The sequence below is a fragment of the Polypterus senegalus genome, chromosome 12 (genome assembly GCF_016835505.1).
Source record: "Polypterus senegalus isolate Bchr_013 chromosome 12, ASM1683550v1, whole genome shotgun sequence".
Classification (NCBI taxonomy): Eukaryota; Metazoa; Chordata; class Cladistia; order Polypteriformes; family Polypteridae; genus Polypterus; species Polypterus senegalus.
In genome coordinates, this window is record NC_053165.1 from 28523247 (window position 1) to 28536651 (window position 13405).

The 13405-nt window shown below is 39.7% G+C and overlaps 1 protein-coding gene across 1 annotated transcript in view; it reads left to right on the plus strand.

Moving 5' to 3' along the window:
- The window catches only part of lztr1 (leucine-zipper-like transcription regulator 1), a 45097-nt gene extending 40086 nt beyond the window's left edge, over positions 1-5011 (plus strand). Inside the window, exon 20 of the mRNA XM_039770718.1 lies at positions 4276-5011. Coding sequence (XP_039626652.1) covers positions 4276-4392 — 117 coding nt within the window. The 3' untranslated portion in view covers positions 4393-5011. The remainder of the gene's footprint in view (positions 1-4275) is intronic.
- The last annotated feature ends 8394 nt before the right edge of the window (positions 5012-13405 follow it).

The window sequence follows — 13405 nt, forward strand, 5'->3', positions numbered from 1 at the left end:
AAAAGAGTTGGTGTAATCTTCCACATCCCGGTATGTCTCGGAACTGTCCTTACTCAAGCCCTTTAGCTGCCTCCCATGCGCACCTGTGTGACAATATATAAAAGCCAAATACTACTGACTCACTCATCACGAAATCTCCCGAACCATGAGGACTTGAAATTTGGAATGTAGGCTACCCTTGGCCCATAGGTGCTCGCTAAGAAATGGTTTTAAAAACTTCATGGTCCAAGCAGGAAATTTCTTATAGTTTTATAGACCTGTTTGTATGTCTGTCTGCTTTTCATGAGAGAACTACTTAACGGATTTAGATCGGCTTTTTTTCAAAAATTTGCTTGAACATTCCTTTTGATTTTGCGACTTCTCTCATTGGACTAAGAATCATAGTTCACTTGCAGGAGTGATATTTGCGCTTATCTGAGACAGAGGCTGTGGGCCGAGGGAAGGGGGAAGAGTGACGTCAGGAGTAGAGAGCTGGGCCAGGCCCTCCTCCTGGTCCTGTTTCACTAATACGCGGGTGAAGCCGCGGAGGATGGCTAGTATAACAAAGTTTTGTGATGCTGTGGTTCAGTGAAGATTTTTTAGAAGCCTGGAGTGTACTCTGCCGATGAAGTGCCTTGAGCATGGGAAAGGTGCTATATAAATATAATATTAGATGAAGATGTTTTCCAACTTAGACAAAACCAAAAAACAACCAGATAATGGGACAAGAATGCCAATACAGTGAAAGCTGGAATCCCCAGGGTGAGCGGAATTGTAATCCAGCCAGTTACCGGCAACAAAAAAAGATGATCACCATCTTTCTTGTTTCTTATGGCTTCCTTTTAAATTCAGGGCCTCATTTTCTTTCTCTCACTAGCCCCAACAGCAACAGCGAAAGCTGCCCAATAGCACAGTGCTCCAAGAGCTGCTGGGAACTGCAATCCATTTTACTTAGCAGACTTGGCTTTTTCAAAAATCTAAGGCTTTGTAGTATAATCAGTTCAGTTTAGATTTATTATTATGTGTTCAAAGAACAACAAAACTGTTAATGTGCACACTTCACCAACCTGCACTCCACTGCCTCTCAATGTGAATCTGGCATAGTAGGCTTTGTAAAATAACAACACAGAATATAATAGGCAAAAAGCTTGTTATATTTATAAAACAAATTGTACGGTGCAAGTGCACATCCATTGGCAATCCACCGTGTTTGTATGTGATTCAGTACTGTACGTGTGCCCATAAAAAGGTATGATTTGAGTACACTTGTATGGCATAAGAAAAGAATATGATATGTGCATAAATGGCAGAGGCGTAATCAAATCGGATGATTTCAGGGAATACTGCCAGTATGTCTAACACTCTGCACACTTTTGTACAGCGCATCATTTGTTAAAGCCACGGCAGAATATAATCATTGAATAGATAAAAGTAAAATAACATGCTGTCTGAAGCATGAAATGTGGTGAATTGGGGGGTGACTATCCAGGGTAAATGTTAAAATTTCACACATGACAGCTGCTGCAAGCGGACTGTCAAAACAGGAAGTGTATCATTGCCTCAAAAAATATTATCAGGAATCTGTGATGAAATAAGTTTTACTTCCAGTTTACTTTTGTTCTCACAAGGAGAACAAAAAACACTTGGAAAAGTGAAAGACGTTTTCTTAAATCAGAACCTTTGCTGGCCAAAAGCTGGATGTAGATAGTGAGTTTTAAGGCTTTTGTATTCAGGTTTGGACCCTGATTCCACTACCTCCATTTTAAAACTCAAGAACTGGTGAGTCATTTTTTTTAAAAAAATATTGAAAAAACAAACAAAAAGGGTTCAGTCACTTTAGAACTTTTCTCATTTTGGCAGATTGTATACATCATGATTGTGAAAAATACCAAGCTTATCTTTTAATCAGGATTGAGAATGTTATGTGATGCGTGTTATATTTACATCAGTGTGTAGTGTGACCCTGGCCTGTTTAATTTATTTCTGAACAACATTAAAGGCCCAGTAATTTCAGTCTTGCTTATCATAAAGAGTATGGCAACCTTAGTGACCTTTTGTGAGCACAGATACCCATCTGTTCTACTTTAGAATGATTTCTAGATGAGCTGTGTTCTTGTTTTACTTGTGTAAAAACTCTGTCCTATCCAGCAAATGCAAGAACTGCCGAAGTGGCAAATATAAAAATGGCATTGTTTTGAGCCAGGCCCCGCACACAACCCAACACTAGGCCCAGCTTCGCTGCATTCACTTTGCATAGAAAGAGCCTACTCACCATTATTGAAGTGTCTGCTTTTGTTGTTGTGCAGGCTGAAATCAAGACAAATCAGAGTAGACTTTTCTTACTGTAATATGATACTGTAAACATGTTTCTATTTAAATGAAAAACAAAATCAGTATTTTTATTTTTTTTTTTAAAAGAAAGAAATTGTTCTTCCGGATACATAAGTGTGCACACTATTTCTAATGGCTGTGTTCATATTTAAGCAGTCATATTCCAAATCGCATACAGAGGTAACATGCCCTCCACCCTGTAGGCACATTCCATAATCTTGATCACTTACCATCATTCAGAAACAACCAAACAGCTCCAGCTTTCCCTATACAAATGGATGCAAATCCAGGATCCACTCTTTCAACATAATGGCCTCTTACCCCTTGTTGATGTAGATGGAGGGTGTACAGTATGCCACTCTCTAACACCTGCACAGTATTCCCATATCTACCCTCCATAAAACAGAAACCAGAACGGTCTCATTACTTTTCAGTCGGGCCTCATGAATACAGTATGCAGGCTTCAGTGGAAACTCCATCATACAGTACTTTACCATTAGGCCCTGATTTAGTAGTAAGCAGTGAAACAAAAGAAGCCTTCCACACTCATGGTGTGTTTAGTATTATGGTCGAGTGTACAATAAGATACTTCTGTATCTGGAGCACCTCCTGTTTCCAGACTGATAGAGAAATTGCTTGAATAATCACAATTGTATGCTGGTAGCCACAGAATACATGTCACTTACGGCAGTGTGGCGTTGGACTTCTAACCCTGAGGGTGAGACTGCAGATCCTGCTACTGACACAGTATGACCCTCAGCGAGTCACTCCACCTGCCTGTGTGCCAGTAGCAAAAAAGAAATACAAAAATGTCATCAATTGTATCTCAAATGTAGTACAGACCCTTTGAATAAAGGTGTCAGACAAATAATTCATTATATTAAAAATAATAATAAAAGAATAATGCAGCCAAAAGCCTTTTTTTAATGTTACTTACCCCATGTGCTTTTTAGTGCTGAGAGAGAAAAAATAAATAATAATCTCATGTATTCATGGAGAACACAAGACAACAAAGTTTATGATGGAGTAGGCATCTATGGGGACCAACATTGGACAACGGCAAACAACCTCAAAAAACAGAAAAATAAATCATGTGTTACTCGTTAGTTATTGTGCCAAAGTAAATACTTCTGTAAAAATCGGAGAGGAGCGTGAACAGCAAATGTGTCACACAGGATCGCGCCTTTGAATTGAAAACCAGACCCTTGACCAGTGCATGAAGTGGGGGGAGAAAGTGGATCTCCAATTCCAAAACTCAAGTCTGTGTTAGTGTGTTTCCTGCATGTGCTCCTCTCTGTTCTATTTAACAATATTTTGGCAAAAAAAATGCCCATTTGGCACGTTGTGAGCATACAGCTGGATAACGTAACACAAGGATTGTGTGTGAGACTTTTTTGTTTTTGCTGTCATTTGCTTTTAAGTGTTGGTCACCTTAGTTGGCCATTCTATTATAAACTTTATCATTGTTCTTCATTCCTGGATGTCCCTAGAAGCTACACGGGTATGTAACATACAAAAATCTAAATTTTGAGTGGAGTATTCCTTTAATGTACAGGTGTATTTTAATGTTTGTTTCTGTAGGTATCAGTATTGATTTGTGCATTAGTCAGTGATTGCTAGAGATGAAGAACTGTGTGGCTCTTGACTCCATTACATAGCATTGAAGACAGCTGCCCACACTGATGAGTTTTTTTTTGCTTTTTCAGTGTTGCCTTACAGACCCATTTTCAAATTGATTCTTCTCGTTATGTGTCAGATGTCATGATATTAGTGCAGTAGTGAACGGTGCTGCCTGAACATAACATAGCCTGATAGGGTCAAAGTGCTAGCTAGTGCCCCCAGCCATTACCTCCTACAATATTAATATTTAACCTTTAAGCATTTCTCAAGTTGCTTTTTAGTTGTTGTTATTTTTTTTTATTTTTATATATACATGTTTTTTTTTTTAATTTTTACCTCCTTAAGGTGTCCAAGTTGCCTAACCTGAGATCCCTCAGCCAGCTGCTGCTGCTTGACATCATTGAGTCCCTAGCCAATCACATTTCCGATAGGCAGTGTGCAGAAATGGGTGCAGACATTTAGCTTCATTCTGGGCAGCTTCTGATGCGCAGCTTCTCTACGATGATGGCACTCCTTATTTGTATGCCTGCAGTGCACATGCAGGAATCTAAAAAAGCACGGAGGTGTTCATTTCTGTGTCCTTGGTTGTCAGTGTCCCAGATGACCAACTGACTTGTCTTTGGCTGTAATTTTTCATTTCTGCACTTCTGAGCAGTATCTGTATAATAAATGTGATTCTATAAATGCATGTGTTTTGTATATTATAGCCAATTTGAAATGTTTTATATAATTTCTGTTTGCAAACGTATAACCTTTATAAAGTGTTACGCAGAACTCTGCTAGTGTGCATTTTCTTTGAGACCAAATGCCAGTTTGGATGTGACTCATTTTTCACTGTACTTTCCATTGCCACCATAGTATTGGTACATATGTCATGATATTTATAGTGCCTTTTACTGCTATAAAACTCTCCAGTCCTGCTTGTATCTTGTACTGTGCCTTTTTATAACAACTCAAACTCCTCTGCCTCATGTCATGTGTTTTGTTTTTTTTTTCCCATGGAAATGCTGCTTCTGGTGCCTAATTATGAACTTGTGAGAACCGAAACTGCAATTAAAGGAAACCAAAATTGACACTAAAATACTTTTCCTGTCTTTGTTGTCCTTGAAGTTAAATATGCACATTTGTAATAACTTTTTATTTTTCCTTCAGTTAACTGCCACTGAAAAATGCCACTGCTAATCCCGCTTTTCCTCTTTCCGTTATCATCTTTGCTTATCCACAGCTCCGTAGTTAATCATCAGTTTATAAAGGGCCAGATTTGTTTAAAGAACATTTTTTTACAACAGTCTGAAGAATTGAAAGAGCATTGTGTGATCAAGAAAGCACATTCAGTAAGCAGCAGTTCTGTAAGTAAAACCAATTTGTTAATTAGAGAGGCCAGGGGAGAATTGGTCATGCGTGTTCAAGGCCCAGCCCTTTACAGGAGCAGCGTGCAGAGGACATCGCTCGGCCCATGAAGTTGAAACGGCTACAGCAGCAGCAGACTACGCCATACACCATTTTTATCAGCTAAGAACCAGAAGATGATGATGCATTGACCTAATTATCACCACATCCGGGCGATTGAAGATCGCAAAAATGCCATCAGCTGTGACAACTCTTGATCTCTGCTGCCACGTGCAGATGGGTGGGTCAGATTTTGAAGTAAAAAAAAGCACAAATACAATGCTCTGTCCTGTCTATTGTCACCGGTACGTACTGGTGATCGTGTAATTCAACAGCACAGCTTCAGGGTGAGGTCTTAAGGAAGGTTTGTGGCTGATGAGAGTGTAGGAACTGTGTAATGCTAGGAAGGAGGAGTTATCATATTTTCCACTTTTCTGAATCTTCTACCAGTCCACAAAAAGTTGACAAGGTTATATACTGTAATCTGAAATTAAATCTGGAAAATATTTACATTCGCTAACAAACCTGACCTGACAATTAAGAATTTTTTTTATGCAGACTGGCAAATATATTCTATGGTGGATTGGCAGTTTGAAAACACTGTTTTAGAGTCGGCAAGGGCCATATACCCTAATGAACGTCTCCAGCACCCTGTTGAATCCCTGTCTCAAATTCAAGTAGTTCTCGAGGGTAATAACTTGTCCTCCTGGGTGGCACACAACAGAGAAGCCCTGCTCTGGTTTTAGCAGCAGCACATGTACTCCAGTGAAGGTAACAAGAAGGCTATATGCACATCTTATTTTGTTTTGTTAGTTGGGTTAGCTGTGTGTGGTGGAAAGAAGACCTGCCATATTCATTAGCACAGAGCGTTTTGATTGTGCAGCTGTACGTTCATACAGGAGGCATTCACAGAGCAGAATTCAGTTGCAAAGGCTCCGGTGTCCATGATCATTCATTTATTGTACTGTACTGCTATTTTTTGTTTAGGTCTTCTAAATCTAATTTAAGCTAATTCTTGTTATAGTTTCACCCCTTAAACATTCCACCACATAGTGCAACCCAAACAGAGAGATGTACAGTAACTTAGAAGGGATTTTCAGTAAATTTATTGTGATTTTGTAACAAATCCCAATAGTAGTGAGGATCACCACTTAATTAAAAAAAAAAAATTCATGAAAGGTCAAATGATGAGTTCACAGATCGAAGCTAAACGGTGTTTGTCACTATTAGTAGACCCGATAACTTGTATTTCAAAGCCCCACCCCCTTTCCATACAAGAAATGGATGGGAAAAGGTTCTCTTGTCTGATGAAACACAAATTGTGGACAGAACTCCAAACACACTGTCAAAGACCAGGTACTTCTCGTCATCTGCTTTATTCCATCCCTTTGGTGAAGCATGGTGGTGCTTCTCAAGAGCAGGGACAGGGAGATGGGTTGGAATTGAGAGGAGGGTGAATGCAGAGAAGTCCTTGAAGAAAACCTGCTCCAGAGTGCCGGTGACCACACACTGTGGTGATGGTTCAGCTTTTAGCCTGACATATAGATAACGCTGGGGTGGGTTTTGGACAAGTCTCTGAATGTTCTTGATTGGCCCAGACTTAAACCCCACAGAACATCTGGGGAAGACGTGAAGATGGCAGTTTACAGACACTTTCCATCCAATTTAACAGAGCTTGAGCAGATCGGCCAGGAAAAAAATGGGATAAACTGCCAAAATCCAGGTGTGCAAAGGTTGTAGAGTCTTAACCATGAAGCTGTAATCGCTGCCAAGTACTGAATTAAGGTACTTCCAAGCAAACTGTAACTGCCTCTACTACACAATTAGCACATAGGATCCTTCCAATTGAGCAAGATAAGTCTAACTCTCCTGTTCTAAGTCAATGGGTAACTGATGTTATATACCATTTGAAACTGGAAAAATCAAATTCGCACATTTTCAAAACCTGGCAGTATCTAATCAATAACATTTCAGAATAAGCAATTAAATTGAGAAAGCAGGTTCTCTCTTTTACTTCAGTTATCTTTATTCATTTATTAATTTATCCATTTACTTATTTTTACTAGCTTAAAATTTTACTCTGCTGGCCCAGCTCTCTTTTTCAGGGGTGGGAGTTGATTTGTTTCAAATCTGGTTTTTTTTTGTGAAACTTGAGTGTTATTTGTAGATAGATAGATAGACAGATAGATAGATACTTTACTAATCCCAAGGGGAAATTCACATACTCCAGCAGCAGCATACTGATAGAAATAAACAAAATTAAAGAGTGAAAAAAATGCAGGTATAACAAACAATAACTTTGTATAATGATAATGTTTACCCAGGGTGGAATTGAAGAGTCACATAGTGTGGGGAGGAACGATCTCCTCAGTCTGTCAGTGGAGCAGGACGGTGACAGCAGTCTGTCGCTGAAGCTGCTCCTCTCTCTGGAGATGATCCTGTTCAGTGGATTCTCCATGATTGACAGGAGCCTGCTCAGCGTCCATCGCTCTGCCACGGATGTCAAACTGTCCAGCTGCATGCCTATAATAGAGTCTGCCTTCCTCACCAGTTTGTCCAGGTGTGAGGCGTCCTTCTTCTTTATGCTGCCTCCCCAGCACACCACCATGTAGAAGAGGGCGCTCGCCACAACTGTCTGATAGAACATCTGCAGCATCTTATTGCAGATGTTTAAGGACTCCAACCTTCTAAGAAAGTATAGTCGGCTCTGTCCTCTCTTTCACAGAGCACCAGTATTGGCAGTCCAGTCCAATTTATCATCCAGCTGCACTCCCAGGTATTTATAGGTCTGCACCCTCTGCACACAGTCACCTCTGATGATCACGGGGTCCATGAGGGGCCTGGGTCTCCTAAAATCCACCATCAGCTCCTTGGTTTTGCTGGTGTTCAGTTGTAGATAGTTTGAGTCGCACCATTTAACAAAGTCCTTGATTAGGTTCCTGTTCTCCTCCTCCTGCCCACTCCTGATGCAGCCCACGATAGCAGTGTTGTCAGTGAACGTTTGCACGTGGCAGGACTCCGAGTTGTATTGGAAGTCCGATGTATGTAGGCTGAACAGGACCGGAAAAAGTTCAGTCCCTTGCAATGCTCCTATGCTGCTGACCACAATGTCAGACCTGCAGTTCCCGAGACGTAAATACTGAGGTCTGTCTGTAAGACAGTTCACGATCCATGCCACCAGGTATGAATGTAGTCCCATCTCTGTCAGCTTGTCCGTAAGGAGCAGAGGTTGGATGGTATTGAAGACGCTAGAGAAGTCCAGAAACATAATTCTAACAGCACCACTGCCTCTGTCCAAGTGGGAGAGGGATCGGTGTAGCATATAGATGATGGCATCCTCCGCTCTCATCTGGTATGCGAACTGCAGAGGGTCAAGGGCATGGCGGACCTTTGGCCTCAGGTGGTGAAGCAGCAGATGCTCCATGGTCTTTTCATCACATGTGACGTCAGAGCGACAGGCCGGAAGTCATTCAGCTCACTAGGACGTGATACCTTTGGGACTGGGGTGATACAAGATGTTTTCCAAAGCCTCGGGACTCTCCCCTGCTCCAGGCTTAGGTTGAAGATGCGCTGTAAAGGACTTCCCAGCTCCAGCACACAGGCCTTCAGCATTCGTGGCGATACTCCATCTGGACCCGTTGCTTTGCTGGCACGAAGTCTCCTCAGCTCTCTGCTTACCTGGGCAGCTGTAATTGTGGGTAAGGATGTCTCTCCTTTGCTGGTATCAGCAGAAGGAAGGGTGGAGGGTGAAGTACTCTGGGGTGAGAGTGGGTTAGGATGGTCAAACCTGTTAAAGAAGTTGTTCATCAGGTTTGCTCTCTCCACGTCTCTCTCGATGGTGGCAACCCACTTCGAGCTGCAGCCAGTGATGATCTTCATCCCATCCCACACTTCCTTCATGCTGTTATTCTCCAACTTCTGCTCCAGCTTTCTCCTATACTACTGTATGGAATGTTATTTGAATTTAATTAAAATCAAAACAAAAAATTAAGGGTCTGAACATTTATTTTAATGAGAGACTTCAGTTTTTGACATCTAATAATTTTGCAAACTTTTCTGAAAACCTGTCTTCACTTTGTCATTGGGGTTTATTGTGTGCTGACTGAGAAGCAAACATGGAATTGCACCAAAGCTCTTATCGTCAACGTCCAGTCCTAAGTCAATGCAGACGTTACACTGGATGACACGTAATATTTCTATTTGACATAAATTGCCGTACCAGAAGCGATGTGTGACATGCAGCGTTCTCATCATGGAGGATGAAACCGTTTGCCCCTTTCTCAGCTCGTTTTCTACGCACATCTTTTCTTAAATGCTCTCATAAAAACTTAGAATATTCAGAGTTCACCTTAGCATTCCTGGGTACAAACTCCACTCACACAATTCCATCAAGGTCAAAAAACACAATCCTCATCCTAACCTTGATGTTGGCTCTTGCTTGCCATGCAGGACATTGAGGCAGCCACGACAGCACAACTAAAGACACTCACGGAAAAGCACTTCTAGATCTGCGTCAGAAAGTGGCAAGAACAATGGGATAAGTGTGTTCAATATGGGGCATATTTTGAAGGGGATTAATAGCAATGCGTCTTACTGTAATAATTTTTTTACTTTATGTATTTTCCTTTTATTCACTGTATTTTTGATCACACCTCTATACAGTAAAGATTGTCGCAGAAGATGTTGTTACTTCTATGAATGAAACCACTGGCAGCACCTCAAGAAGAAATTGAAACAGCATGTGCATTAGTCTCACTGGACACTTTGACCAACATTTTTCAAGCAGTAGTTCACCATAATCAGTGCACAGATGCTCATGGTAACTATTTTCAGCACCTGTTGTAAATGTAGAAGTTAGAAGTGACTTAAACTTGTCCCTGACAAACATGACAAATTTAGATCATGTAGCACACTTAAACAAAGAAAAACACAAACAAAATTCAAGTTTTCTAAGCCTACATTAGAAATAAACATCAAAAATAGAAGCTACATGTCAAAAAAGTCCTCATACTACAATAAGGTTGAATGGCTTATGAGTGCTTGCCTGTCTGTTCCATGTGGATCGCTCCAGTCTAAAGATAAAACTGGGATTGAACTTGCACCGTAAGTAGACTGGAATCAAGAAGGGCAACAGGTTTAGGAAAATGTCACCAAGGAGCAAAAATGTTAGGTTTACTGACTATGCATCAGAAAAGATCAAAATTTTCAACGTCTGCAAAGCCCACCTATGGAGTAGCCCTCATTGAAGACTGGTCCACTTTCCCAGCAGATGAATAGTGAACTGGATCTCATTTGGCTTTCGATTTCAAATCTCGCGATCAGTTGGGTGACGTGTACGCATTGTGTACCATTGATAACACCAAAGTAGCGCAAGTCCAGCATGGTAGGGTTCTTGTCCAGTGGTGTACAACATGCACACTTTGTAAACAGGAGGGTTTGATCACCAACCGGTTTACACCCAAAAAACATTTCCATAGATGACAAAACCTTTCTCCATAGTAAATGTTAAATAAGAGAAAATATAACTAGTTTTTGATGTGGGGAAGTGACAAAACAAACTGTAGACCTTTTAGTTTTCTACAAGTTTTATTTGAAACAGTATCTTGCAAACAATTTTTAGGTTCACCTCCCATAAAAAGACGGAAGTTTTCATGAACCAATCTGTTAAAAATGAACAGGGTTGTAACATTTCAGGATTGTAAATTGATTGTTATCGGTCAGTCATGTGCCACACACATACAGTATGTCATCTAATTGTGTTTTGTTGTTTTTGGGGTGGTGATGGATGTCATTTTGACTTTCAGGATCATAATAAATATGAAATAGTGTGGCTGTGTGAGTAAGAGTGCAACTTTCAGGCCTGGGGCAGAAATCTGAGAATCGGATCGTAGGGGTCCCTAATTCTATCTGAAAATACAAAATCTGTTATTTGATGTCTTTTTATTAGCCATTTATTGTCATCAATTCCTTATTTGCTTGGGCTTTTTGCTTATTGTCTGTTTCTGAGTAAATGTTTTTGCTCATTTACAGTGTTCCACTTTCAGAACGGTAATCATTGCTTTGAACACATCAGAAACGAGTTAGCTAGGTAGGCTTCACATTTGTCTCTGTAAGGACAGGTGAACAAAGCAAGCCATGATGGGTTTGACGCCTTCATAGTTTATTGCTTTTTTTAAGGAAGGCAATAAGGCTTGTTAGTGGTTTTAGAACCCCATGCTGTTTTGTCTCCATGCCACTGTTAAAATTGCATTGCAGCTTAGAGCAGGGTCACAGGGCTCTCCTGGAGCCCATCCCAGCTAGTATAGAATTCAAGGCAGGGAACAAACCCTTGACAGAGCGCACCAGTCCATCACAGGTTTACTTTAGTGTGAAATTGTGAAAAAGATCTAACACCAGAAATGTTAAGAAATTAATAATGCAGACAACATGCAACTACATTTAAATCTTGAAGTTGAAATTTTGACCATAATTTATTCTTATACATGTATGAAGAAAAAGACAATGAAACTGATACTAAAGTCGGTGTATGAGTCGCAGTATGTGACACTGAGCCTTCCTCTGTAACTTCACCATATAGCACATTTCAATAAGACGCAGACTAAGTTACCATTTGTGGATTTTTCTTCAGCAGTAGCTTACTGGCAAGCTGAACTGTTGTCCAAAATTTTTCTTCATTTAATCATTTCATATTTAATAGTTGGTTACTTTTAAAAACAAAAACAGTCAAAACTTGAAACGGTACAAATTAACAGTGTTAACCAATTGAAAGCAGTGTAGTGGCACTATGGGCCAGTGCTGCAGGAGCTGACCATTACAGTAGATATGAAATACAATTCAGGAAAAAGCCCACACCCAACTCAGATGTGTGGAAGTGGTGATTTAGAGGAGATGTTCAACAAAAGTAAGTATCTGGAGTCTGTTCTTGACTGCAGGTTAGACTTGTGGCCACAAGCTCCTTCTATTTTAAAGAAGGTAAACAGTGTCCATTTACCTGAAAGAACCGCTTCTATTTAAAGACTCAAGTGATGACATATGGCAAAAGTGAAATTGTGTTTTGGTTAATTTCAATGGCTTACCTTGGAATAGAAATCCTGACTTAAATTTCAATTCACTGAACCTTGATGAATACATTCTTTTTTGCTTGTATTGTTTTTGTAGGGTCTTTGCATATTGGAAACTGTTCAAATATTCTTTCCCCAGCTGCGCTACCGATTAAAGATGGGATGAAATTCAAGTAATCAACATAGACCTCAGTGTTAACATTTGCAGTGCACCATCTATTGGAAGATAATTTGTAATGCATATAGTAATAAAATGAAGCACTACACATGTTTGTGATGCACCATCTGTTGGAATAAATAATGCAATGCAGGTCTCGGTTATATGCCATTTGGTATGGGATTTGTGAAAGCAGTGTTAATGTTTGTGAAATGACAAAAACATTGCATTTTATTACTAAAATGTTTATGACATGCTATCTTTTGAAATTACAGAGACATTGCAACCAACCAGACACTTATCCTTTTATTAAGGTGAACAATGAAGGGCAACCAAACAAAGTGAGCTGAAGAAATAACACATAGTCAAACAAACTATATAGATTTGTAAAAGTAGCATTAATGTTTGCGATGCTTGAATTACAAATGTAATGCATTTTATTACTACAAATGTTTGAGATGAACCATCTGTTGGAATGAAAAATGCATGGCATATGGCTGTTGTTATATGTAAATGTGATTTTGTCTAATATATATATATATATATATATATATATCAGTTGTACACTTATAAAAGTAAAAATAATGAAATGGCTCCCTACATGATGTGTGTAAAAACGTGCCCAGCCAGCTGTCAGGTTACATCCTTATCTATGAAATGGGCTGCTGCCAGAGTGTACTACAGTTGCATAAGCTGTAATACTTAATATGAATACTGAAATTTTAACACTTCCATACGTTAAAGAAGCAAGTGACAGGGGTATGATAAATGTTGCATTTTAAATGTGTGAAATGGTAAGTAAATATGCACAAATTATAATCCCCAACCTAATGCAAACATTTATATTTTGACTGTTTTGATTTGTTTT